Here is a 25,642-nt window from a genome sequence, read left to right on the forward strand (position 1 = left end):
CTTTCCCAATTTCCCGAATTTTTTCCCCCTTCTCCACATCCCTCACCTCTCCCAGAGTTCAGCTCTACCCGCCCTCCCTGCCCATTCGGACCTGGAGCGCAGCTGCATTTCCTAACTGTTTGCACTGGGGAATCTCGGCAATAGCTTCCTCCCCAAGGGCCTCGGAAAACATCTGGGCACATTGTCTGCAAGTCACAAAAGAAGGGTTTTAGCAAAAACATTCACAAAATAGCCAATTTGAAGATTGTGTAGTGGCAGCTAAGGCAAGTGAGATTCTTAATTTGGTATTGAGACTCCTTCTTCATTCCTTTCTCATTAATGATAAAAATGTAATCTTTTTTGAAGAGACATTTTTCTTAGAAATTATTTATGTGACCACTATTTAAAGAAAATTAATTTTGATGTTAGTTCAGAAGCAACTTTTTCAAAAGGTTAGCGGATGAGGGTTTAATAAAGAATGAAGATAACTGGGTATCTGGTTCTGATGCTAAAAAAGATGGGTATAACCCGTGAAGACAGAAAGCGGGGACAGGCATACTTGATAGAAACTTTGTGTGTGCAGGTTTCTAAGATGCTTGAGTCTCTAGATTGTACATACGAGCAAAATAAAATGTAAAGTTCTGTTATTAACTATTATTCAGACTCTAAGGGCATTTCTAAGAAAGGTTTTCTTCAATTGGCCTTTGGGTTTTTTAAAGTCAAATTGAGATCTTGGCTAATGGCACGCTTTATATTAGTTTCTAATTCCGATATCAGTAAGAAAGTATCAATTATCCAGTGATCCCAGCAGTTTATAGTGGAACAAGACGAAAGTCTCAGAACTTACTGATCGGCAGCCCATCCCGCTGGGGAAATCCACCTTGTAGTTCCCTACGTTTGTCAAGCCGAGGGTATAGGGACTGCATCCGTGATAGGCTCCTCTGAGGGGAGAAATGGGAAAATGAGGTCAAATTTATTTCTCTTTGATCGTTTCCATGCTTCAAAAGAAAAAAATGTGAAAGACATAGGAAGGACTCGAACAATGCAAACATTCGAATCTGACATCTGACATCTTTTAAGACTCCATCGAAATTTATGGTATGTGGATGCATTCGCTGGTATTTTCTACTGATCTCGCATGATTTTGGAGACTAGCAAGGACTCTCAATTTTGAATCTGTCACTCTAAAATAATGAGACATCTTTTTTTTTTATCAGCACTGCAGAGATTACATGTTCAATCCATACTAATCTTCAAAGCACCGTGGAAGACAAATATTTATTCCTGTGATGAAACGCTCGCTCAATATTACTGGGGAGTGCTGTCCTCTTTATGTGACTGCTGTGACCTTATTCAGCATACTGGAAACAGTTTCGGTTTCCTTCGAACCCAAAACACTCATTCTTAGCATAAAGTCATCCTAAGCAAGTCAGAAGATTTCTAAATCAAAATCATCCTTCAAGGAGCTCCAAATTTTATTTTCAAGAGTGATCATTAGAAAGGAGGCAGAGTAGACACCAACTTCTGCTTCAAATAGATCAATACTTGTCTTGGATGTGTGTTCTGGGAGGTTATTTTGGTAAAATACAATCACACTGTGTGATTGCCATACTTATTTGACAACAAATGTTCCTTTAGGCTTATAAAATACATGTGTGCTTCATATAGAACCTGTAGTATTGTGCTATTGACACAACAAGTCGAATTTAGACAAAAATTACCCTTTAACACATTACACACAGGACTAACTTCTTCATTCCTTACTTTTTTTTTACTGTTATTCATATCTTTAATATAAATTTTATAAGACTTTATAACTTTTCTGTTTTAAATGATAACATATTCATTACGAGTTTATAAGGCCAATTTAGATGGAATTATCTAGTCATCAGATTCGCTGGACATTGGAAGAATACTGGGAAAACTGTCCTCTTCTGTGCTACAGTTTAAAGATGCACATTTAGTATTGAGAAAAGTCAGAGTTGCTGGGATACTATACAATGTGGTTACCTGAAAGAAATGATGTCTGTGTGATTTGAGTGTGCTCTGGCCATCACCATTGCCAGGTCATTGGCTTCTGATCCACTGTTCACCAAGAAAATGACCTGACAGGGAGAGAAGGATACATGAGTTAAGTACTTTTAGGTTCCCTTCAGGTCAGCTTCTGTTTCTAATCACTTCTCCCTTTTAACTACTACATAAATCCTACAGTTCTTCTTTGAACAGCTGTTGAGTGCTAATGGCTAAGAGGTTGACTCATTTGTGAAAAGCTGTGCTTTCATTAGCTTTAATTGATGAGCTACAAAATGGGAAGGTGGGAAGACTTTCTGAGAGGCTCACAGTGGTCAGGGACACTATCCATAAATGAGGTCTTTTGGTTCCTGCACCTAGCCCATCCCACTTAATTCTGAAGGTGTGGAATGAGGGAGAGCCACAATCTGGCAACCTCAAGGGTTTATCCCAGTTTGCTGTTGCTGTGTGACTGTGGAAACAAAATACAGTTCGGTCTGAGCAAAACAAGGGGAAGAACTGAAGAGGCCCAGCTCCTCCAGGCGGGAACAAGGAGGTGTGCGTTCAGGGCTTCTCCAACTGCCCATTTGTGCTCAGCCATGAAGATCTGGATCTGAACAGGGATGGTCATTCCAAATTTCTTTCTCTAGTGTGCATAGCATAGTAAATGGAATATTGAGATGATAGGGTAAAATAATAACTAAAGCCATGTATTGAACACTAATCTGGGTATTACACACACACACACACACACACACACACACACACACACACGTATATACTCATTTAATGCCTGCATTTAAATCTTGCTAACATCTTTAGATGTCAGTTCAGTGTCAACTTTAATTCACTTCAGATTCAGAAAAAAAAAATCTCATTCAGTTAAAACGTCTAAGTGCATTTTAGACAAATGTTATTTATATGGAATGGCCTCACTTTTTAAAAGAGAACAAAGGAAAATAACTTTTCAGAAACAGTGTGGAACACAGAGAAGAAAATCTCTTGGCAACACTGAAGAGCATCTGGAGGACTGGGATCCCTAATAAAAGACTTCTGGAAAGGTATAAGGAGGTGACCAAGGAAAGGAGACTCCGGGGGACACATGTGAACATTGGATTGTTTCATCAGCACCTTAGAGATCCCTTTCTTCAGCGTGAGTGCTTTTAGGTATGGCTATCTGCTCGCCATGGCAGACTTTCAATGCCCTTGGGCTCCCAGGTCACCATCCTTGTGAGCTGGGAGCACCGAACACTCTACCTTAAGAGGCTCAGGGAGAAGCGCTGAAAGTTTCTCTGCGTATTCGTGCATTGGAGGGTGGAAGAAGACAGAGCTTGTATGCCACAGGCGGTCCATCTGCTTTTGTGCCACTGCAGTTACCTTCCTGGAGAAACACAGAACCAGTCAAGCGTACACCACCAGCAGGCTTGTTCTCTCCCCTGGGTCGTTGAATCTGGACCCTTGGCTGCTTCTTCAACAGTTTCAGGAGGCAGGATTCACTGGAGCAGCGATCCGTGGTGAAGAGCGATTTGTAATGTTGAAGAGTCATTCTTAAAAGAATCAGTCTAAGCCTTTCATATCAGAAGGCTCATAATGAAGGCAAGTAGCAACTAAAGGCAAGTAACCATGTGGGGCCCAAGTAAGAAAGCTTTGGGAAGATGGGGAAAGGTCTTTGAACTTGATCTAAATGGCAGCAGGGGCTGGTGTTCGATTCACACCAATTCTGTTTGCTATTAATATCTGCTACATCTAAAAATTAACCCAGTGGTTGAATAATTTGAGAAATACCAGACTAAATAAATTCATCTACTGTGGGACTTGATAGAGCCTTTGCTTGGCATACGGCTGTTCTGGAAGAAGGAAAGGGGGGGGGGATGTCATAGGGTGTCCTATTCTTATCTTTTCCTGGAACTTTTCCCAAGAAACAACTCCCGTGGTTATCATTACACAAATCCCACTTAAGAAAATTCTAAAGTGTCCTTTTTGAAGAGATCTTTGACAACAGCATTGCTGATAGAAATAAATCAGAGAGTCACATGACACATGGAATGGAGGGGACACAGATTACTGGTGATGTGGTGGCCAGCTGGGTGGGCAAGGTGGCCTTCCTCTGGAGAGCAGAGGAAGAACTCTGAAAACACTTGTGCTAATGAGAACTGTGGGAAGAGGATCCCCTAGGACTGGGGAGTTTTGGGTGGAGGTCTTGGATCTATGGCATCAGGTTGGCTGCAGGAAATGGAAAAGAGGAAAATTCAAGGGCAGTTTGACTTTCTTGCCTCAAATGCTGGGCCAATTCCAGGAATAACTGAGAGATGTATCAGCTCTCCAGCAGATGGTCCATATGGGTTTCTTGAATAAGTGACTATGTGAGGAAAATAAAAGATCGGCTTTGTGGAAAAGACGGAGTTAGTCTTAGTATATGTTGGGATGGGAGATTCTGCATAGAATTGAGGGATGTGGGGCACCCTTTCTGCATATAACAACTTATTACTGTATTTTGGTGGGGGACCAAGGCTGAAGATATCAAATTGGATAAAGCTGTTGAAATTATAACAAAATAAACATGGCAGGAGGTGTCGGTGAAGGAAGATGGTGAGAGGAAAGAAGCCGAGAGAAGAAGAGGGACAGAGATAAAGACAGAACTGGAATGCCAAAAGTCAAGGTCATAAGAAGTTGTACAAAGGTCAAGAGTGTGAGGAAGAACTGTCTACTGCCAGGGACATGGTCAGTGTTCGGAGGATTCTGCTCACACTCTTCTCTGTTTTCATGAATATTTATACTCCATTGTAAGGGGTTTCTGAAATTTAGCTTGGATGCTTGGGACTTACACTTCCTGAAAACAGAAGAGTGAAGGAGTAGGAAGTAGAGAAGGAGAAGGTTGAGTGTGGGGGCCCAAGTCATGTCTCTCCTGTTAGTTGCAGGAGAGACCTCTTGGCCCTTGCTTTGATTAGGAGACCTCAACCCATTCAAATGATTTTGTCTGTATTTTTTCCATAATATTTTGTATGTGTATATATGCTTATACATAATACACATACATGTATTATTGTACATTGTTACATAAGCATATTACTATTGCACATACCTTATATATGTATAAACATTAAGGATATTCACCAAATTCTTAAGGGCAAGAGGAAATGGACCCTCTACAGTTCAGGAAGCACAAAAGAGGGGTCAGAAAGAATATAAGAGCCAGAAAACTGGAAGTCAGCTGTAAAACCGCCTATCCTAGAAATGGCTGCAAGACCAAGACCAGAACAATGGTAATATCAATGAACTTGTTAACATGCATAGGGAAAAATGTCACTGGGTCCCATCCCTAGAAAAAGAACTATAGGCAACCATTGCCTGCAGGGAGAAGGAGTATTAGCCTCTTCCAGGGATGAGCCCCTTACTCATCAATGCCGAGTGGTCAGGCCTGAAGCTGTGTACACATAAACCACAAAATGAAGTAAGCAGGTTGTATTCGTATATATTCATGCACACACGAATGCCTACCTGACAAATATAATCAAGAAAAAGAGGCTATCAATTTGAGAGTGGGTGGAGCGTGGAAAAGGTTCGAGGGGAGGATATGTGGGACGAGCTGGGAGGTGGAAATGAAGGGGAAAGTGAGGTCATCCTCTTTCAGTTAAAAGCACTTGAAAAAGCATCGCACAACTACAATAGAGTAGCATACTATATAACAAAAGTTAAAAAATGGAATGGCCACACAGAAACCCAGAGGGCCAGCATGCGTGTGGAGAGCTGGTCAAGGCTTCAGACAATCTCAGTTTCATTTCTCTCATTTCTAAGTCAGTGTCCAGTTGGCCCTGCATCTCTCTGTTACAGTAGCATCCCCACCAACCTCCCAGAGTTCGCAAAGAGGATCCATCATGGATTCAGCACGATCACTCACTCACTCACTCACTCACTCACTCACTGTCTTTGGGACGTTTTCTCCATCAAGAAACACACGGAGAGACAGTACCTGCCGTGTTGCGTGTGCAGTGGGAATGATCAAAGCTTCCATTAGAAAGAAAAAAAGGACAGAATCAAGTTTGTTTGTTTTTTTTTTTTCTCCTTACTGAGGAAAGCATGTAGGTCCGTGTCAGCACAGATTGTAACATACATAATTTAAAGTCAGAATATATAAATCAAAGGTTCCAAGTGACATGAATGATCACTTTCTATGTTTTTCTGGAGTGCGACCGCCTCGCCCCTGGATTTAAGGATACTCACGGGTGACAGTGACCGACACTAACAGTTACAATCCCAGAGAAGAAGTCCAGGTATCTGTTTCCCTCCGAATCGAAGAGCCACTCCATGTGTCCCTGGTGGAGCATCAGAGGCTTCTGGAAATATGCTGTTTCCACAGGAGAAACGTGCTGCTTATGAATCTCCAGAGCACGGCTGTAGGGAAGGGACTATAGGCAGACAAGTTAAAATTGGTTTTCTTATTCCTGGGTCCTGCAGGATCAAGAGCAGATCAGTATACCAGGGCCTAATCCCCTTCATGATCTGAACACACGACTCGTTGCCGTATTGGCTTACAAATGGTCACATTATTCGGTATGTTATGGAAAAATTGAAATCTTTTCTGCTTAGTAGGTGACATTATCATTGTCTTCCTTTTTATTTATGATTTTCCCCCTGAAGTGTATATGAAGAAGAGAGTTGCAGTTCCCATCTCGCAATAAAAAAAAAACCCCTTGTTTTCAAGTTGATTTTACCATGAAAATAAAAAACCTTGGAAATAAGTGGCTAAAGTGATGGCATTTTTGCTGCTATAGGTTTATGAAAGTTAGAAAAAAATCAAGTAAATGCTGGCCATGGTGGCACACACCTTTATTTAATTCTAGCACCTGGGGAGCAGAGGCAGGTGGACCTCTGTGAGCTCCAGGACAGCCAGGACTACATAGAGCGAGCCTGCCTCAAACAAAAACAAAACAAACAGAAAACTAAATAAATGAGGTGATGATGAGGTTGGCCATTGAATCCAGGGCTTTATACATGCCAGGCCAGTGCTTTATCACTGAGCTTCAGACCAACGTTTTCTTTCTCTCTCTGAACATATTTGTGTGTGTGTGTGTGTGTATGCAGATGCACAGGCACGTGTAGCGTGTGCATAGGTAGGGTATGTGTGTGGAGGCCAACGGTCAACACTGAGTGTCTTCTTCAATGCTCTTTGCCTTAGTTTTTGGAGACAGCATCTCCCACTGAACCTGGAGCTCACTGATTCTGCTAAGAAGCTAGCTGATAGGCCTCAGGGGTCCCTGTCTCTGTTTTCCCAGTTTCATTGTGATCACAAGCATCTGTTGCCATGCACAGAATTTTATGTGGTGACTGGGATCTGAATTCAGGCCCTATACTTCCCCCTCTAGAGTTTATCCACTAAGCTGTCTCCCTAGCCCACTGTGTTTTAGATAATAAAACTGCTCCGAACATCATAGAGTTTTTTCCCCATTGCTGTAACAGAAAACTGTCAAAAGGAACATAAGACTGGACGTGAGGAGTTCACACCTTTAATCCCAGCACCCAGAGGGCAGAGACAGGTGTCCTCTGGGAGTTTAAGGCTCGTCTGGTTCACATAAGGAGTTTCAAAGTAGCCAGGACTGCATAAAGAGACACTGTCTCAAAAAACCAAATCCCAGAAAAACAAAAACACAAACACAAACAAAAGCAACTTAAGGAAAGTTTATTCTGGGTCATGGTTCAGGCTACAGTCTGTCATGCAGGAAAGTCATCGTGGTAGAAAATTGACAGAGCTGGTCCCATTCTACCCACAACCAAGTCATAGAACAACAGATGCATGTGTTCAGCCAGCTTTCTCCTTTGTATTCAGGGGATGTTCCCACTCACAATGACGATGGGGTTTCCCCACCACAGTTAATGTTAGAGGGATAATCCCCCCAGGCACACAAGTGGGCCGTTCTCAGGTGATTTTAGACTCCACCAAGGTGACATTAGTAACCATCATGCCTATGTTTTCTTTTTGTAGAGAGCTCCTGATTGTTGACTTTAACGTTTAGGTCTGAAGAATATGCTATAGAATAGAAGGATTGCTGAGTGAGTGTGAGAGAAGGAGGAAAGGAGACAGAAAGGGTGAGAGAAATTGATATTAATCTGACAACAGGAAAACAACTATACTTTTTGGTGGGGAGGACCTAAGGAAGTTCACTCGACTTGAGTGCATCTGTGCTCTTTCTCCCCATCTCTCTGTGTATCATCCTGTAATAGTCCTTGCTGGTGCTTTCTGGCTCACATATGCTTAACAACTCATGTGTAGCTAGTAAGTAGTGTAAGGAGGCTTCAGATAGTCCCTAAAATCTAAAGAGTAGGATAGCTAGGGTAAAGCTGTTGACTTACAAAGCATGGGTATCTGTGGGCCCTTTTTGGGGAACAACTTTGGAAGTCTTGAGGACTTCTGAGGGAGACCTTTCTTCTTTTCTGAAAGCCTGAGTCTTACCTGGTATGGCTCAGGTGAGAAGTCACATGATGGCATGCTGGGCTTTGTATGAAGAGTGAGCTTGGATCCGGATATCCAGGAAGCACCTACTGAAATAAAGTGAGTTAGGATCTCTTTGTGTCAATCACTTATGGTTACTGAATCATTTAGGAAATTTTATATAATAAAATCACATTAGTTTTGATTTTAACACTGGGGTATCTTAAGAGTGGGTGTTCTGGAGGAAAAAATGATTAAATCTAGGACAAAAAGATAGGGAAGATAAGGAAGCAGCATTTCCCCCCCCCTCCACAAGCCCCTCTCACAAGCTCAGAGAACTCAGTTAAAGCCAACCCTACTTCTTATTGACTAAAACTGTATCATCAGATGGCAATGCAGCCTGCAGTGTATGTTGTTTTCTAAGCTCTGAGTTGCTTAGTGCCTGAAATCCATTGTGTGGTCCCAGTGCCTGAAACCTGGGTGGCTCTCCATACATGAAATTCATTGCCATTGACTATTCTAGTAGGGAACAAGTAGAAATGGCCGTTAGGTGATGGGCTGTACTGATACCTGCAAACAGGTCTGTCAGACACCTCCCTCTCCTGAGGAAAGGGCCACCAACCTAAGACTGTGGAAAAAGGGAGAAAGGTTGAGAAGGAAGAATCATTAAATGCTTAGAGTTAGCGGAGACTTCTAGACTGGGAAGGGGTCCTGAAATTCTTATGTGGAAGCTAGAGGTGTTCTGTTCACCTTGGTGTTCGAGTTCCCCATGCTAGTTAAGAGAACAAGAATGAAACTACGAACTGTCGGCTCCCAGTCTAGAACTCTTTCTCTGCTCACCCTGTCTTGACAGCACAGACTTTGATCTCCCTTCTAAGTGGGAAGGTACAGTGCAGTTAGAGGCCATCAGAGAGCATAGTTAGAGTCTTTATAAGAACCCTTGGAAAAGAATGCCCCTCATTCGGAAGGTTTGAAGTCAGTTTTCAGGTAACTTCATAGTTGGAAAGAACTGAGGAAGTGATTCCTCTAGCACAGCTTGAAGCTTTGAATGCGTAGAGGAAATGCTGGTGTTTGTGTGGCTGTGAAGTCAGCCTCAAACTCAATGAACAATGTGTTTCTGAACAAAGCAGGGAAGTAATAACTGCACGTATTTTCTTTCAAAATCCCATTAATTTTTTTTCTGCTCCAAACAATCACTAATGTCACAAATTTGCTCTTCCTTTAAAAGTAAGGTGGCTTTTGGTTACCCATGCATAAGAACGACAGGAAAAAGGCAGCTTAAGTTTTCTGAGAATTTCATCTTCTGAAAGCTTTTTGTTGTGTATCTCTGTGCTAGTCACTCTCCTGAAATGGAGAGAAAAAAAAGAGTGTTTCTGAGAATCCAAAATCCCTTTATTCCAGCAGTCTTATGTCTTATGTTCTTCTGTATCTGTAAAATTGGAGTTGCCCAATGAGAAGGCTGAGAGTTCATTGACTATGCAGATGTAAGAATTAGGAGAGAGAGAGAGAGAGAGAGAGAGAGAGAGAGAGAGAGAGAGAGAGAGAGAGAGAGAGAGAGAGAGAGAGAGAGAGAACAGGAAGAGGGATGATGGAAAAGACAAAGAAAAGCTGTGATTTTAAACAGTCAAGGTGGACTCAGTCATTCACTCAGTCAGCAAAGGGACGAGCACATAAATGGTGAAGGAAGCGTTCTAAGTGAGATCCATAAATACATTAGAGAGAAAAGGAAAAAGAGACAGAGGAAGATAACGACGTAAAGAAGTAAGGCAGAGAGGTAATCAAGCAAACTAAAAGAAGGAAAGAATTATTCTATAAGCTAATCACATAATACATAATACTCGGAAAACCCTTCTTGACACATTAACCCCTGTCAAGAAGCAAGCTTCACAAGTCATAATGAAAATCAATGGATAAAAATAAATCAAATCCCTTATTTCTTAGAAAAATGGAAATCAATATGTCTCCAGAAATACCTGCATGCATTCCTGGTGTAAAAGAGCCATTGTATTGAGTGTGCTGTGAGAGTCAGACATTGATCAAGTTTCTCATTGGTTCTAGTATATCTGTACACATATGTAAACATTGTGTGTGTGTGCACAAGATTGGGTGGGGGAGGGGTCGGGTTAACGATGCTGAATTCCAAGTCTTCTGTGAATTGGTGTTCTTATGAATTTGCATTTTTATGTGTCTGTTTGTTGTTTTACTTATCTGACATTGTCTTTTTAGACTAAACACAGGAGGCCGCTCTGATTTTCACCCACTTCATCTCACACAGACGACTCCAGACATTAAATGAAGTGGAATTTGGAGAAAAATGCCACTCATATAATAAAGACCAACTGGGCAATTAGATTTAAGTTCCCATCTATCTAATTTTTAGAGTTCTATAGCAGACAAATTGCTTTGTTTTCTTTCTTCAAAATTCACAGTATTAAAAAGGGAAAAACTAGCTGGGTGGTGGTGGTGCACACGTTTAATCCCAGCACTCAATAGGCAGAGGCAGGCGGATCTCTGTGAGTTCAAGGTCAGCATGGTCTACAAAATGAGGTCCAGGACAGACAGGGCTGTTACACAGAGAAACCTTATCTTGAAAAACCAAAACAAACAAACAAACAAACAAACAAAAAGCCAAAAAAACTATAGCGCAAGACAGTGAGAGAAATAAATCTTTTACGGGTATTTGAGAGTTCTCAGAAAATCCTTTTTCTCTGGAAGTCAGTTTCCTACTAAGGAGGAGTATTTATCAGCAGTCTTCACCCTTGACATTAAATAGAGGGCTATGAGAGCTTGGCAACGCAGAATGCACTCCGTGAGGTGTGACTCATTCAGATACAATTTGTGTCTTATTTCCGCAGAGCATCTTCTAGGTTCCTTTGTACACACAAACATCCCATTTCCTGTCTGTTCTGGTATTCAGGACAGACACTGAGTTAGGAAAGGGAGATCTTTCATTCATCCGCCCAGGCACGGAGGCAGCGACAGACCCACATGCTATCTGCCAAGGAAGCCTATTGATGCTACACTGAGATCTGGAGGTGCAAGGGACCAGGGCTGAACATTTTCAGAGAAGAAAATGTTCGGTTTTACTCTTTTTCTCCCTCTCTTATTTGTTCTCTCTCCACTGGAGTGGCTGCTGTCACCCTGCGGGGTGGTCTTCTTCTCCTTCTTTCACTCTCTGCAGCAGGAGGACCATGTTGTTTTCTGTTCTGTACTACCCAATCCTCCACGAGACCACAGCACCCATTTCTCTGCCCTGTTGTGTGGGCTGACAGGATAACTATTCTTTATAAATGTTTGTTTTCATTTAAAAGCGGTTGATTATAAATGGTTAACGGTCACAATCAAAGTCTTTCTAAAGAAAAAAAGGGTGACGCCGGGCGGCGGTGGCGCACGCCTTTAATCCCAGCACTCGGCAGGCAGATGCAGGCGGATCTTTGAGTTCGAGGCCAGCCTGGTCTACAAGAGCTAGTTCCAGGACAGGCTCTAGGAACTACAGGGAAACCCTGTCTCGAAAAACCAAAAAAAAAGAAAAAAAGAGTGATGTGATATAGAAATGAATGCTTTACACTGGTATGGACTTCAGTTTATTGATACAAATTTTAGGTCAGTTTTATTATATGAATATTTCTACTCTTGTTTAAGGTATTGTTTATACACTTCATTTAAAAATGTAATGTATAATTAAGAAATACAGATTAATAGATAGTCATTTATAATAATCAAACTTTTAGTCAAGTTAGTTAGATTTTTTAGATATGCAGAGATCACTTCTAATAGATAATTTTCAACATTTCAAAGACCTACAGAGTATGGCATTTAAAAAGTTTTAAGAACTTAGTCTTTTTTTTTGACAGTGAGACATGTCTGCTTCTGGCAGTACTAATTACTTAAGAGAGGTTGATGGGCATTTCAGGGAGAAGCCATAGATTGGTGTGCCAATGTGGTCTGAAACGTTTGGGGCTGATATCTTCCACTTTGGGTCTGGATGCTTTTGTGCCCACTTGGGGTTGGGAGGAAAGTAGCTGAAACCATGCTTATGGCTCAGTGGCTCCTGCCTGGGCAAATTCCCACTGGTATACATAGAGATATTTCTAGGCCACACAGTGTACTGCATGGCAGATTTAGCTTTACTCAGATAAAAAGAGTTTATATGCTACATGGTGCTACCCAGAGTTGAGGTGGTGAGGACAGCTCCCACTGTCTCAGAGGAAGTGAATGGACCTCCACCATATTGGACTGGTCCTAGCCACACCATTTAGCATTTCAAGAAGCAGTCCTGGTCAGAAAAGGATTACAGATATACAATACAGACAAATTCAGATGAAAAAGACCTTTAAATGGATCACAGCATGTTTAAAAAATGTATGTAGGCTTGGGAGACAGAAGAAAAAGGGTATAGAAAATTATAAAAATAAGTAAACGTTTTTTTAAAAAATAAAACAAAGTCTTTAAAGAGACAGAGTAAACTTGTAGAAAAGTAATAGAGTAAGAAAAGTAAGCCACATAAAGATGGAATATACATAGAGAGTCTGAATTATGTATATTATTGTGTTTTCTTTTAATTTTTTGACTATGAAAGAGCTTAGTAAAGAGAGACATTTCATTGTATGGGCCGATAAGCTAAACCAACATATATACTTTAAAGGTATCTTGACTTCAAAATTTGGGTCTACGGGCAAATTGTTTTGGAAAAGAGGTTCTTCTTTTGTTTCCACAGAGTATGAGAACCTATTGATTCCTTCCAGACTAATGTGGTTTGATGGACCAAGACTACCCAAAAGATCTTCGTAAATCCCCCAAATTACTTCACCCATCAAAAAAGCAGGAAGTAGTTTGGAAAGAACAATGGCCAAATTCCCTAAATGATTGCTTATAAATGTTTGTTTACATTTAAAGGGGGAATATACTATGGAGATAGATACTTTGCATATACTAGAACCAATGAAAAACTTGATCAATGTTTGACTGGTTTATTGATACGAATTTAAGATCAGTGTGGTTTCACAGTATTAGTCCGTGATCAATCATAACAGGAAGCAGATAGGCATGGGGCTGGGGCAGTAGCTGAGAGCTTTATCTCCTGCTCACAGGAGCAGGCAGAGAGAGTGACATTGGATCTAACACAGGGCTTTTGAAACCTTAAAGCACACGCCTGGTGACACACCTTTTCCCACAAGTTCATACCTCCTTGTCCTTCCCAAGCAGTTCCATTCCCTGGTGACTAAGTATTCAAATATATGAGCCAGTGGGGACCATCTTCATCCAAACTACCACAGGAGGTCACAAAAACTCATAAGGAAGTGGTAATGCTAATCTTTCTGACTTGGTCATGACACATTAGTTACAAATACTGCATTACTCCACTATATTCTATAAACATGTGCAATTATTGTGTCACATAAAAACAAAAAGTTTAAAAATTACAAAAGAAAACAAATAGAACAAAAAGCTATCTAGGCATTCTGCCTCACCTACTGCTACCCTTAACCCTGCTTCACCGCTTTGGGTTTGAGTTTGGGTTGGAGGAAAAGGAACTTGAAGGCATTTTCTTTCACTTTATCCATAGCTAGTAATTTCAGTGTAGTTCCCCCTACACTGAGTTAATGTATAATTTATCTCCAGCTGAGAAGTGGAATTAAAATATTGGAAAGGTCAATGAAACAGAGTACGGTATAACTTCTGAGTTTAGAGCCAGATATAGCTGGCTTTAAATGACACTGGCATTTACATGTTTCTGACTTTGATCATATTTCTTTTTTAAAATTTGTTCTAATTTTTAGACTTCCTTATTTTATGTGTATGTTTTCCGTGGATGTATATTTGTGCCCCACGTTCATATCTGGTGCTCACAGAGATCAGGATAAATGATTGGATCTCTTGAGACCTGAGTTACAGAGAGTTATATGCAGCCATGGATGCTGGCAACTGAACCCGCCAGCATAAAAAGAGCAAGAAGTACTCTTAACTACTGAGCCAACTCTTCCACCCCTGATCACATTTATAATTTATTTTCTTTCTAATTTGTCTCCTTATGTGTGGGACAATATAATAGGACTCAGCTGCAAGTTTAACCAAAGATGAAAAAAAAATACTGTTTGAAGCATTAGGGCTGAATTGGGCTAGGGAAATATCATAGTTAAAGTGCTTACCATGCAAGCACAAGGACTAGAATATGAACCTTAGAACCTATGTAAAAAAGTTGGGTGCTAGGGCACACATTTTTCATTGCTGGGGAAGCACAGACAGATGGATCCATGAGGCTTGTTGGTTAGCCAACCTTAGCCTACTCAGTGAGCTCCCAACCAATAAGAAGCCCTGTCTCAAAAACAAAAGAAAATGACCACCACCACCACCACCAAACAAAATGAAAACAAATAAACAAGCTACAAAAAAACCCCACCAAGTTGGACATCATCTGAAGAACAACACCCACGGTTGTCTTCTGGCCTCCACATGTATGCACACAGATGTGCACATACACCTATAAACAAGTGTGCTCCGCCACATGCACCTACACACACACACACACACACACACACACACACACACACACACAAACACACACACACACATTAAAAAACATTGAACATACATTGTCTTACAAAATTGTGAGATAAGGAGGAAGTGGGAACAGGAGAGAAAAGGAGAGAAAATAGAAAGCTATGGAAAAAGCAAAATTGATCATAAGGCAGGATGGAAAAAGGGTCCTCTATACCATTTATAGCACATAGTCATAGGTTAGCACCATGGCACATAAATATGTAAACAGACGGCTGTTTTAACTTATGTCTTTAGAAAGGAAATCAATGAGTACATTGTGAGGTTGGAGCGAACACATCCATGTGAAAATCATGGGTATATGGAAATAAATTATGAAGATTCCTACATCTGGCTGCCTCAGATCTCCTCAAGTTTCTCATTCCTGCTGCAGAGAGAGGAGAATATGAACAGAAGGAGATAGTTCAATTAGTTTAGTCCTGGCTTGGATGATTGTGGGAAAATAACTCAAGTGTGCAGTTATTTCTCTCTGTCTCTCCCTCCCACTCTCCCTTCTCCCCTCTCCCCTCCCCCCTCTCTGTCTTGTGTGTGTGTGTGTGTGTGTTTGGCAACCTTACCTCCTATACGAGCAGTGGATATGCATGAGAACGCCTATGTCTTTCAAAATAATAATCCCAGAAATCTATCTATTGAATATAATACCTTATTTTGACTTATTTTCCTTTGATTTCTTCTTTATATCAAAGTAGAGATAGACAGTTTTAAAATCTGGGTTGTGTATTACCAGATTTCATTATTCATTGATTTCATTTCAGGACAACTGAGCATCATGATGAAATACTGACTTAAATGAAAGGCCTGGGTCAGCAAGACTTAGAACCATCGGCCATTACAGGCTTATTTCTAAAACCCCAAGTCGTCACCCAGCTCTAATGGTTTCGATTCTAGGCAACAGACTCCAGAGTCCAGGCTTTCCCCCTCTGTTGACCCTCTGCCAACCCATGTCCCCTGGTTTCCACTCACAGCTCGAGGACGGACACATCTGGAGGGTTCTGAGAGAGGTCTCCAGGTAGAAGGCTTTCTGAAGATTTCTCCAGGCTAGAGCCATCTTGTTCCAGGCAGGAAGCAAACTCCAAAACCTGTGGAAGCAGGTCAGTGGGGGGGAGGGGCTCTAAATGCTGGCGGACCCGCTGGACTTTGCTATTAGAGGAGGAGGCTTTAGCAAGGGAACTGTAGACTGGTGACTCTATATGGACTTAGGTAAATCCCAGAGCCGGGCTGCGTTAGAAGCAGTGTCTTAAATAGAAAACTGAAGAGAATAAGTAGAGAAAAGAAAGGTGGCAAAGGGAACTTGGAGCAGAGGGAAGGGAAAGGAAGACAAGGGAGAAAGAAGGGGGATTGAAAAAAAAGACAAAATAAAGTTCTCCTGGGCTCATTTTGTAAGCCTGTATTCCACCAGAATGAATTCAGTAACTAGAAGGGCGGTAACAGAGTTTGGATATAAAGTGTTTCTATACAAAACTGGGTTGGTATAAGTGTTCCTCACATGTCCATGCCTTTGAACACTTGACCTGAGGCTGGCGACACTTCTATGGCAAGTTATGGGACCCCAGGGACCTGGAAGGTAATTAGTAGATATAGGACCATGGGGAGCTTAGCTTGGGAGTATTTAGCAGACTATCCTTCTAGCCTAAGCTGTATTCTTCCTGGTCAGTGCCATGTAATAAACACCTATGTCCCATGCTGCCACCGCCACAGATCAAGCTGGTCTAGCCTCCTTGCCACCTGCATCCCCATCATGACTGACCATATTGTCTTGCACTATGAGTCAAAGAGATCCTTCCTCCCTTACCTTGCTTTTTGTCAGGTTTTCAGTCAGAGTGACAAGAAAAACGACTGATACAGCAAACTGGTTGAGAAGTGGGGGGGGGGGGGTAGGCCACTGTTATCATAAACTTGACCATGTGGCCCGTGGGCCTTTAGGATTGCATTGTTGGAGGAATGTGGAAGACTGGGGTTGTGACCTAGAGTAGCCATGGAATGTTATCAGTGTAACCCAATGGGGCGTTATGGTAGGATTTCAGAATGGGATTAGGAGGAGAAAAACAAGGATGAAATTGGAAATTGGGATCCATGCTATATTCTAGCAAAGAATCTGGCTTTGCTCATCCAGAGATCTGAGCGATGTTGAATTAAAAGTTAATGGAATAATTTTCTGGGAGACAGACTTTTAGTACAGCACAGTATTTGTGTTATGGCACAGTTACTGCCGCCTGCTTTAGCCAGATTTACAGTGATACATTTGAGAAGAAAGTGGAACAGAAAAGATGTGGAAAACATGCAGCTTGGAGACAAAAGAAGAGCAACTCTATAGCAAGAAAGTGGCTGTGGCCAAAGCCGTGTTAAAGAGCTTAGTGCAATTAAAGAGATACTTTGTATTCTGCCTGAGATTGAGAAGTGATGCCGTGTAGGCAAGGCCCGGCTCTCGGGCATCCAGTTCTAATGTGACTGGGTAGGGAAATGTTCCTCCTGATACAGGGAAGTAAGCACCCCTGATACCACAGCAGTCCAGCTTCAAGAGGGGGGAATAGACTGCCTCTAAATCTGGCTGCAGAACATGCTGCCGTTTATGTGGTGCTGTTGTACAGGCATGAAAATGAGTGGCAAGTCACGAAAGCGTGTGAGACAGTTCCAGAAGGAAAGCCATTGAGGTGTGGAAACGTGCCGCCTCTCATATCCCGTGCAAGGGGGCCATGTGAGGCTATTGAATGTGAAGTTGTGAAGGCGAATATAAGTTGCTGGGGAGAAGCCAGGATGTTCAAGGTATCAGGAACACGTGGGCACCAAAGAAATCTGCAGGCACTCAAGTGAAGTGAGCACAAGAGAGCGCTTACATTTGCTTCAGGTGGCGTGGGTCTAGTCAGACAATTGTAATCTAGATGCTAGACACGGAGCTTCAGGCTTTGGTGCTTTCCTTGCTGGGTTTCTGCGTTGCTTTGGTCCAGTCTTTTCCTGCAATGTCTCTGTACTTCCCTTTGGGAGCAGGAATGCTCACTTTATGCCACTGCATTTTTTTTGCATCAGAATTGCTTATTGTTAAGGGATTGTCTGAATCACAGACGAAATTGGTGGGCTTTGAGCAGCGTTAGAAGGTACCAGAAGTGGTGTCTTGAAGGCAAGGCCTCACTCTTGAAGTTTGACCAGACTGATTTTGGATTATGAAAAGCTATGACCCTAAGGGAACCAAGATGGTGAAGGTTGATTCTATTTCTCACCCAAGCTCTCCTGTTCACTGGTTTGTAGCACTTAATAACCAATTATCCCGTACCCTACCGGTACAAACAAAGTTGGTCCTGTCTCCATGCATGTCTTCTTCACCATGATGGACTGTACTCTCTCTCTCTTTTTTTTTTTTTGTTTTTTTGTTTTTGTTTTTTTGAGACAGGGTTTCCCTGTAGTTTCTAGAGCCTGTCCTGGAACTAGCTCTTGTAGTCTAGGCTGGCCTCGAACTCACAGAGATCCACCTCTCCTCTGCCTCCCGAGTGCTGGGATTAAAGGCGTGCGCCACCACCGCCCGGCTAGGACTGTACTCTCTTAAACCTGTGCCAAAACAAATCCTTTCCTTGCTTCTGTCAGGATTTCTATCACAGCGATGGGAAAGTGACAGAGTATGGAGGAACGACCAGGATTTGCTTGAAGAGGTCAAGGATTGAGAAACTGGGGATATCGATAAGAAAGACAGAAGGAGACTCAGCATAAAGAAATGAGGAAATTGTTTTAGTTGGATGTACTATTCATCCCTGTATTCCTACTGATCTGGGGGATCAAGTTCAGAAGAACGCAATTTTAAGGGCGGTCTTGGTTATATCATGAGTTCAAGACTAGTTTGGCAACTTAGTGAGGCTTGTTTCCTAATAAAAATAAAAGGGGCCTTGGGATGTAGTTTGTCTGGCATATTCATGGACCTGGGTCAAACCCAGCATTACAAAAAAATAAATAAATAAAAAATGGAGTAGTAGAGAAAAGACATGAACTATAGGGAAAGAGGCATTCATTGTGAAGGACTGAATATTGAATAGCTACAAAGTCCTGGATTTGCTTAATACTTTCAGTTGTTGGGATGAGTTGGCAGTTGTGGAGTGAGTGTGATGTATTTTCATAATATTTTAAATTTCTTATTCATCAGTCCTTCTACCTTCTAACTTTAATCCCCACAGACAACTATTTAATGTATTTATAGACCTTTTTGGCATGTATACTGTTTTGGATGAATGTATTTTCATGTCACACACACACACACACACACACACACACACACACACACACGATTTTTTTGAGACAGTGTTTCTCTGTGAACTGTCCTGGAACTCACTTTGTAGACCAGGCTGTTCTTGAACTCACAGAGATCCTCCTGCCTCTGCCTCCTAAGAGCTGAGATTAAAGATATGTGCTGCTACCACCCAGCTGTGACATTTATTTTTAATATTAATAATATTCTTGCTGTTAATTGTTGTACTGAGGGTCAAACCCAGAGACTTGGAGCAGGCTACACAAAAAACTCACCATATAGCTACTACATATTTAGCCTAAATGCATTTTTGATTTATATACATGTACAAAATGGGCAATATTTTTCTTTATTTCCATTCAGAAACATATTTATGTTTCAACCAGCTGGTTATGAGACCATCTCCCTCAGGTTTCCACTGTTTAAGAGTGCGTGTCAATTTGTTTTTTAGAGCAGTACCTGCAGGAGAGAGAGCGACAAATGCAATTAACTTAGAGAGGGAAAAGAGGTGGGTTCGATGAACTCCATCTTGCAGAAAGTGCTGTGGCAAGAATCCTCCATTCTTGTACTCTCGCTGAGTATTCAGGGAGAAATATGTACACAGAGAAAGCACACCGTGGTCAGCAAGAAAATCTTTATTAACAGAGAAGATGTTGTCACGAAGGTATGAGAGAGTTAACCTGGCAGACAGAAGGGACTGACCCGAGGGCTTTATCTGCCTTAACCTTTCTTCTTTATGCTATTTCTCTCTAATTTGTAGGTGTAGAATCTTTTCTCTTTCTCAATTGTTTTCTCAGAATTGCTTTGAACTAGATATTGTTGATTTCTTCTTGAATTTTCTTCATGTTCTTGTCTGTTATATGACCCTACAACCCCAAGGTAAAGATATCCAACTATTTTGGAGTGTATCTTCATTTCTCTTTTTAAAATGCTGACAATTTTTATTTATGTGTACATGTGTGAGAGAGTGCCAAGTATGTGTATGCAGGGGCCCGTGGAGGTCAGAAGAGGGTGCTGGATCCCTTGAAGCTGAAATTAAAGGCAATTGTGTATTGTTGTTCTGTGTGGGTGCTGGGGACTGAACTCTGGTCTTCTGGAATAACAGCAGACATTCTCAGTCCCTGGGCCATCTTTCTAGCCTTGGAGGGTATCTTATCATGGGAAGTGAGGCCAGAGTCTCTTACCATGATGCAGAGGCAGGCCAACTGCCCTCTGTGAGAACCATCTTGTGTATCTCTTTTTGGCTTTTCCCCCACTCTCCACAATTCCCCCCCAGCTCTATTTCTTATGTCTAACGTACTCCTAACAAAAAGGCAACTGATTTTGATGTGTCTTTCAACAGCATCAAAGAAATGACTTTTTGTCCCTAATGCCTGCAGGAAGCAACGGGACAAGGTGACAACACAATTTCTATGAGTTCAATATAAATCCTGATTTCTTGCTGGGATGCCAGCCTCTAGATCATGTGTTCTGAGGGCTGTGGGGCACATCTGTGTGATGTGGCTCATCAAGTGATGCAGGATAATACATCAGTGAGGGCAGTAGACAGACATATAGCCTCTCTCTTGGGCTCAGAGTCTGTCATGCATGCTGTCGGACTGTGGGCATTAGGTCTTGGTTTCCCCAGAGTCTGCCTTGTGCTCACCAGCTTTTCTGCACTATCAGTTTTATCTTTGGGAATACTATAAGCTATGGTCTTCATGACTGGAATTTTTTTTTGGGGGGGGGGGTGTTGAACAATTTGAGGTTTTATTGAGGCACCCAACATGAGGAGCTTTCTAGAGTGGGAAGCAAAATAGTCCATTTTGAATAATCCTTGGAGAAGTGAGTGACTATTTCTTTTATTTAAAGGTGTGATTATTCTGATGATCACAAAACGTGTTTTCTTAAGCAGACAGACAAGCAAAGACACACTCAAGCCCAGAAAAGCATGAAGGCAGTGGGAGGGAGATAACCCCCCACTAGTCACCCCCAGTGGTTGCTGGCATCTCTGGGTCATATAGCAGGATGGCCGGTAACAGTTAGCAGTTACTCTCTGAGAAGGCTGATGGCAGGAAAGTGCTGGTATTTCAGAAGCGTCCAAAGAGAATGTTAAAAGAAAAGAGACAGAGATCCAGATAGATAGAGACAGAGAAAGACACAGAGGGAAAGAGACAAAGATGTAGAGAGAGACACAGAGACAGATATTACCATGTGAAACAGGAAGAAACAGGATTGCAGAAGGCAGAGACTGAGCTAAAAGAAAGCAAGTGAGTTGTTCAGAAAACACAATTAATACAGATTTCGTTACTGAACGCATTTGCAGTCTATCGAGGCCCGTGTCCTGGAGACTGTAGAGATTATTGGCACTGGGAAAATTCTGTCTTGTTCTCAGCATTTGGTCACAGTGGCAGTGGAACCCTTTGAGAGGCTCTCATCTGAGTCTTCAGTTTCAGTAGTCAAGCTTCCCTGCATTGTCCAGTTTATGGAATCGTCCAGGAAGGGCCAGGCGCCGATCCACCTTGTATTTGCTTGGAGAACCAGTCTAATTACAGGAGAGAGACTAAGTCAGAACCATGGGTGGCTCCTTTCAGTGGGAAGTCAGTAGGAGATACAGGGCAGACCGTTTTTCACTTCATTTTCAGTGATTCAGCAATCAGTGTTAACTACCAGAGGGCCACAAAGGGGGATGAGTGACAGCAAGTGATTATCTATGGGAGCTGGGTTAACCAAAACTCAGAGACCCAAAGGATGGAAGATGGAAATGTTCTATAGGCATTGGTTGCTTCAACCGTATGTGGCTTCCCTGCCACAAGAGCAGATAGATGTGATGGAAACTAGGAATAATTGGCCAAAGGCTTGTAGTTCACCCCATCTTCTTCACCCCATATCTGAGAAACTGGATATCTGAGAGTAACTATAGCTGCCTCTGCCCACAAACCACACCGAGATGTACAAATTCAAATGCAGAAGTACAAGGAATATGATGAACAAGGCAACCTGACTCCTCGAAAGACTGAAAAATTCCTCAATAATTGATTTTAATGATACCAAAATGGGTGAAATTTTAGCCCAAATGGAAAAGAATGATAAGAAGCATCAACAAATTCAAAGAAGACATAAATTGACTCCCAAACGAATGAATAGAATATGAATAAACTACTGGGAAAAACGAGGACAACCATGCACATAGAAGACTTCAACAAAGAACTAGAAAGTAAGAACAAACAAACTGAAGCCCCAAAAGTGAAAAGTTCAATAAACTAAATAAAAACTTAGTTAAATCTTCACCAGTCAAGTGGTTCAACAGGAGGGTAAAATATCAGAGCTCCAAAACAGAGAAATATAAATATCAGATGATAATAAAGAAAATAAGGAAAGTAAAAACAGATACTGTAAGACTTCTGAGACATCATTAAAAGACCAAATTTATGATTTGGAGAAAGGGAAGGAGAAGCAGAGAACAGGTACAAACTAAAGAAACAGAAAACAATTTAAGTGAAACAATAGAAAAGAATTTCCCAGATACTGGGAAAGAACTGCACATCTGGGTACAAGAGGCAATGAGAACCCTGGACACAGGGGTTTATATGTAACATGGTGCTGTCCTGAAGCTTTCCATAGTCTTTTCTTTTCCTGTGTGCTTAGTATTTTAACTATAATACAATGTGGCTCTTCTCCCTTTCCTTCCCATCCTTATTTGTGGTTCTCAAAGTTTTCACAACCTTGAGAATATGGGAAAGATCGAATCTCATTAGACGAGTAGACAAGTCAGCAAAGATAGGAAAGGGTCAAATACCACAAAACAGCAAATGGAAGGTATTAGTACATATCTTCCAGTTGTAACTGATGTTAATGGTATCAAGTATCCAATTAAAAGACTCAGACTAGTTTACCTAATGCCCATCCCCCAAACACAACACAACAAAATGATTCGATTGCTGCTTCTTAGGTGTGCACCTAATTGGCCAAGAAAAACACAGATTAAAAGTAAAAATATAGAAAAGATATCCTCAGGCAATAGAACCTGAAAGAAAGCAGGAGAATCTGTGCTCACTTATAGCTAACAAAATTGACTTTAAAACAAAAGTCATGAGAAGTGATAATGGAGGTCACATAATTTATATAGATAATGGAACAAATCTATCAAGAGTATTGATGATTATAAACATGTACACACAAATATTCAGCAACCCAGTTTTATAAAACAATACTATTAGTTTATAAAAATACATAGGTATTGTTACTATCAGACAATTTAAAATAAGCATAATTGACATATTAGTAACACTACATGGTTTTATTATTATCATCAATAGATGTGTCATTTAGAAAAGAATAAATGTAGAAACATCAGAGTAAAATGAAATTGTAGATCACATAGACTTAACAGCTAGCTAGAAAATATGACATCCAAAGACTCAGAATATATATTCTTTTCTGCATCCCACAGAAATTTATCCAAAATAGATATTTTAGGGCATAGAGCAAATTTTCTTAAATACAGTATTACATTTGTGTTAATACTCATGCAATTTAGTAAACTACCCATAACATAGCTTTTCACACAAAAGGAAGATCTGAGCTATCTTCTTATATTCTTTAATAATACTTCATTTTGTATTTTATTTAATTCTGGAAAGTGTTTTGCCACTGTCTTATCCCATGTAGGCTTATGTGAAAGAGACTAAGTAATTTATGGAATAGAAATGTATTTCTCACTATTCTGGAGACTACAGAATGTTGGTGGAGGCTATTTGTTCTTTCTTGGCTGCCCAGACCCGAAATAATCACTCAGAAATTATTTTATTTGCAAAACTGTTTGACCAATAGCTTAAGTGTATTTCTAGCTAGCTCTCACATCTTAAATTAACAAATTTCTATTATTTTATATTTTACCATGAGGCTCGTGGGTTTCCTGGTAAGGTTCAAGAGCATCTGTCTCCTGCAGTGGCTAAATGCATCTCACGGACTCTGCCTACTTTCTGCCAGAATTCAGTTTAGTTTTCCCGCCTAGCTCTATTCTAACCAATCACAGGCCAAAGCAACTTCTTTGTTCATAAACCAATAAAAGCAACACATATACAGAAAGGAATCCCTTATCAACAGAATCCAAGAGATTGCACCAGCCGCCTTTTGAACAGGTTAAGGTCACAGTCCTCACATGGTTATTCTCATGTACCCTTACACAGAAGCAGGTTAAACAGACTCCTCAGAACATCTCTCCTAAAGGCACTAAACTCAGGAGAATGCCATGCTCATGAAGTAACCATCTACGGACTATCACTTCATGTGTGAAGTTTTCAATACACAAATTTCAGGAGCAATATAAGAGCTCAGACCATGGCAGTCGCTATTATTTCTGATACTCTGTTCTGTCTTCCACTACTGATATTTGAATTACAGTATGTCACACCTTTTTGAAATTATTCTGTGGTTCTTTGATGATATTATGCTCCCCCTTTTTTTCTAATTGCATTTTAGTTTGGGAGATTTCTGTTGACACAGGCTGGCACGGACTAATTCCTTCCCTCGATGAATGCCATCTTCTAGAGTCTGTTAATGGCACTGTTCATTTCTGTCATGGTACTCTCGACTTTTAGCACTTCTTCAATTCTCCTTTAGAGCTTCTTTCTCTCATGACAGTACTCACATGACATTATGTGTATCCGTTTCTCATCAGGGTCTTCAACATATTCAGTATAGTTATTCAAAATTGCCTGATAATGATAATAGTTACATATCCAAGTCTGGTTCTTATGTTTGTCTTATCTTCTCAGATATTACTTTTTATCTTAGCACTTTAGCATCTTTTGTGATTTTTTTCAATTGAAACCTGCTGTGTGATGTATGATAACATCTGAGGTAAAAAGACCTTTAACATGAGATTTTATGGTAGCCTAGTTAGATGTAGGCTCTAAGGAATGTTTTCCATGGCTTAAGAACTAGAGAATTAGAATTTCTTAGGTGTGTTTTGTTTTGATTTGTCTTTGACAGTGTCATTGCTAAGTAAGCTGACCTTACATTCATGATCCCTTTGCCTGAGCCTTCCACGATGTTCCCTGATGTTATTGATTTTCCCTCAGAATCTTTATTTTAAAGCTAGAATTTGGGGGTAGCGGGTCTTTTATAAAAATTATCATTTATTATCTACTTAGTGTGCGTGCGTGTGGTCATATGCACATCATTCATGCGGAGACTAGAGACACTGTGTGTGAGTGTGTGTGTGTGTGGTCATATGCACATCATTCATGCGGAGACAACTTTCAGGAGTCAGTTCTCTTCTTCTCAGGGGATCAAATTTAGGTCATCAGGCTTGGTGGCAGCTGCCACCTTTGAACCTTCTTTAAAGCCTAGCTATAGCTAAAGCTATAGCTGCACACGGTTGTCCTAGAACCTTATGATTGGATTTCAGTCTTCCAGTAGATGCATGACCCTGGAGTAGGACTATACAGTTTCTT

General features: G+C 41.0%; 2 protein-coding genes across 14 annotated transcripts in view; both read right to left on the bottom strand.

Annotated features, from left to right (window-relative positions):
* Agxt2 (alanine--glyoxylate aminotransferase 2) overlaps positions 1-16,095 on the bottom strand; it is a 39,835-nt gene extending 23,740 nt beyond the window's left edge. For 2 of the 3 annotated variants that reach the window (XR_005284561.1, XM_038321190.1), the window contains exons 1-7: positions 15,938-16,095; positions 8,438-8,526; positions 6,211-6,395; positions 3,247-3,370; positions 1,990-2,084; positions 827-920; positions 92-185 (exon numbers count right to left, since the gene is read on the bottom strand). Coding sequence is in view for 2 of the 3 variants with exons in the window: in XM_038321190.1 (XP_038177118.1) it covers positions 92-185; positions 827-920; positions 1,990-2,084; positions 3,247-3,370; positions 6,211-6,395; positions 8,438-8,526; positions 15,938-16,022 (766 nt within the window). In the remaining variant the exon portion in view is untranslated. The remainder of the gene's footprint in view (positions 1-91; positions 186-826; positions 921-1,989; positions 2,085-3,246; positions 3,371-6,210; positions 6,396-8,437; positions 8,527-15,937) is intronic. The other variant, XM_038321191.2, reaches the window with a different exon arrangement.
* Positions 16,096-21,018: 4,923 nt separating this feature from the next.
* Positions 21,019-25,642, bottom strand: part of Prlr (prolactin receptor) — a 168,538-nt gene continuing 163,914 nt past the window's right edge. For all 11 annotated transcript variants that reach the window (XM_038323103.1, XM_038323101.1, XM_038323102.1 and 8 more), the window contains one exon: positions 21,019-21,726. Coding sequence is in view for 1 of the 11 variants with exons in the window: in XM_038323108.1 (XP_038179036.1) it covers positions 21,634-21,726 (93 nt within the window). In the remaining 10 variants the exon portion in view is untranslated. The remainder of the gene's footprint in view (positions 21,727-25,642) is intronic.

This window comes from Arvicola amphibius, chromosome 3 (genome assembly GCF_903992535.2).
Source record: "Arvicola amphibius chromosome 3, mArvAmp1.2, whole genome shotgun sequence".
Lineage (NCBI taxonomy): Eukaryota > Metazoa > Chordata > Mammalia > Rodentia > Cricetidae > Arvicola > Arvicola amphibius.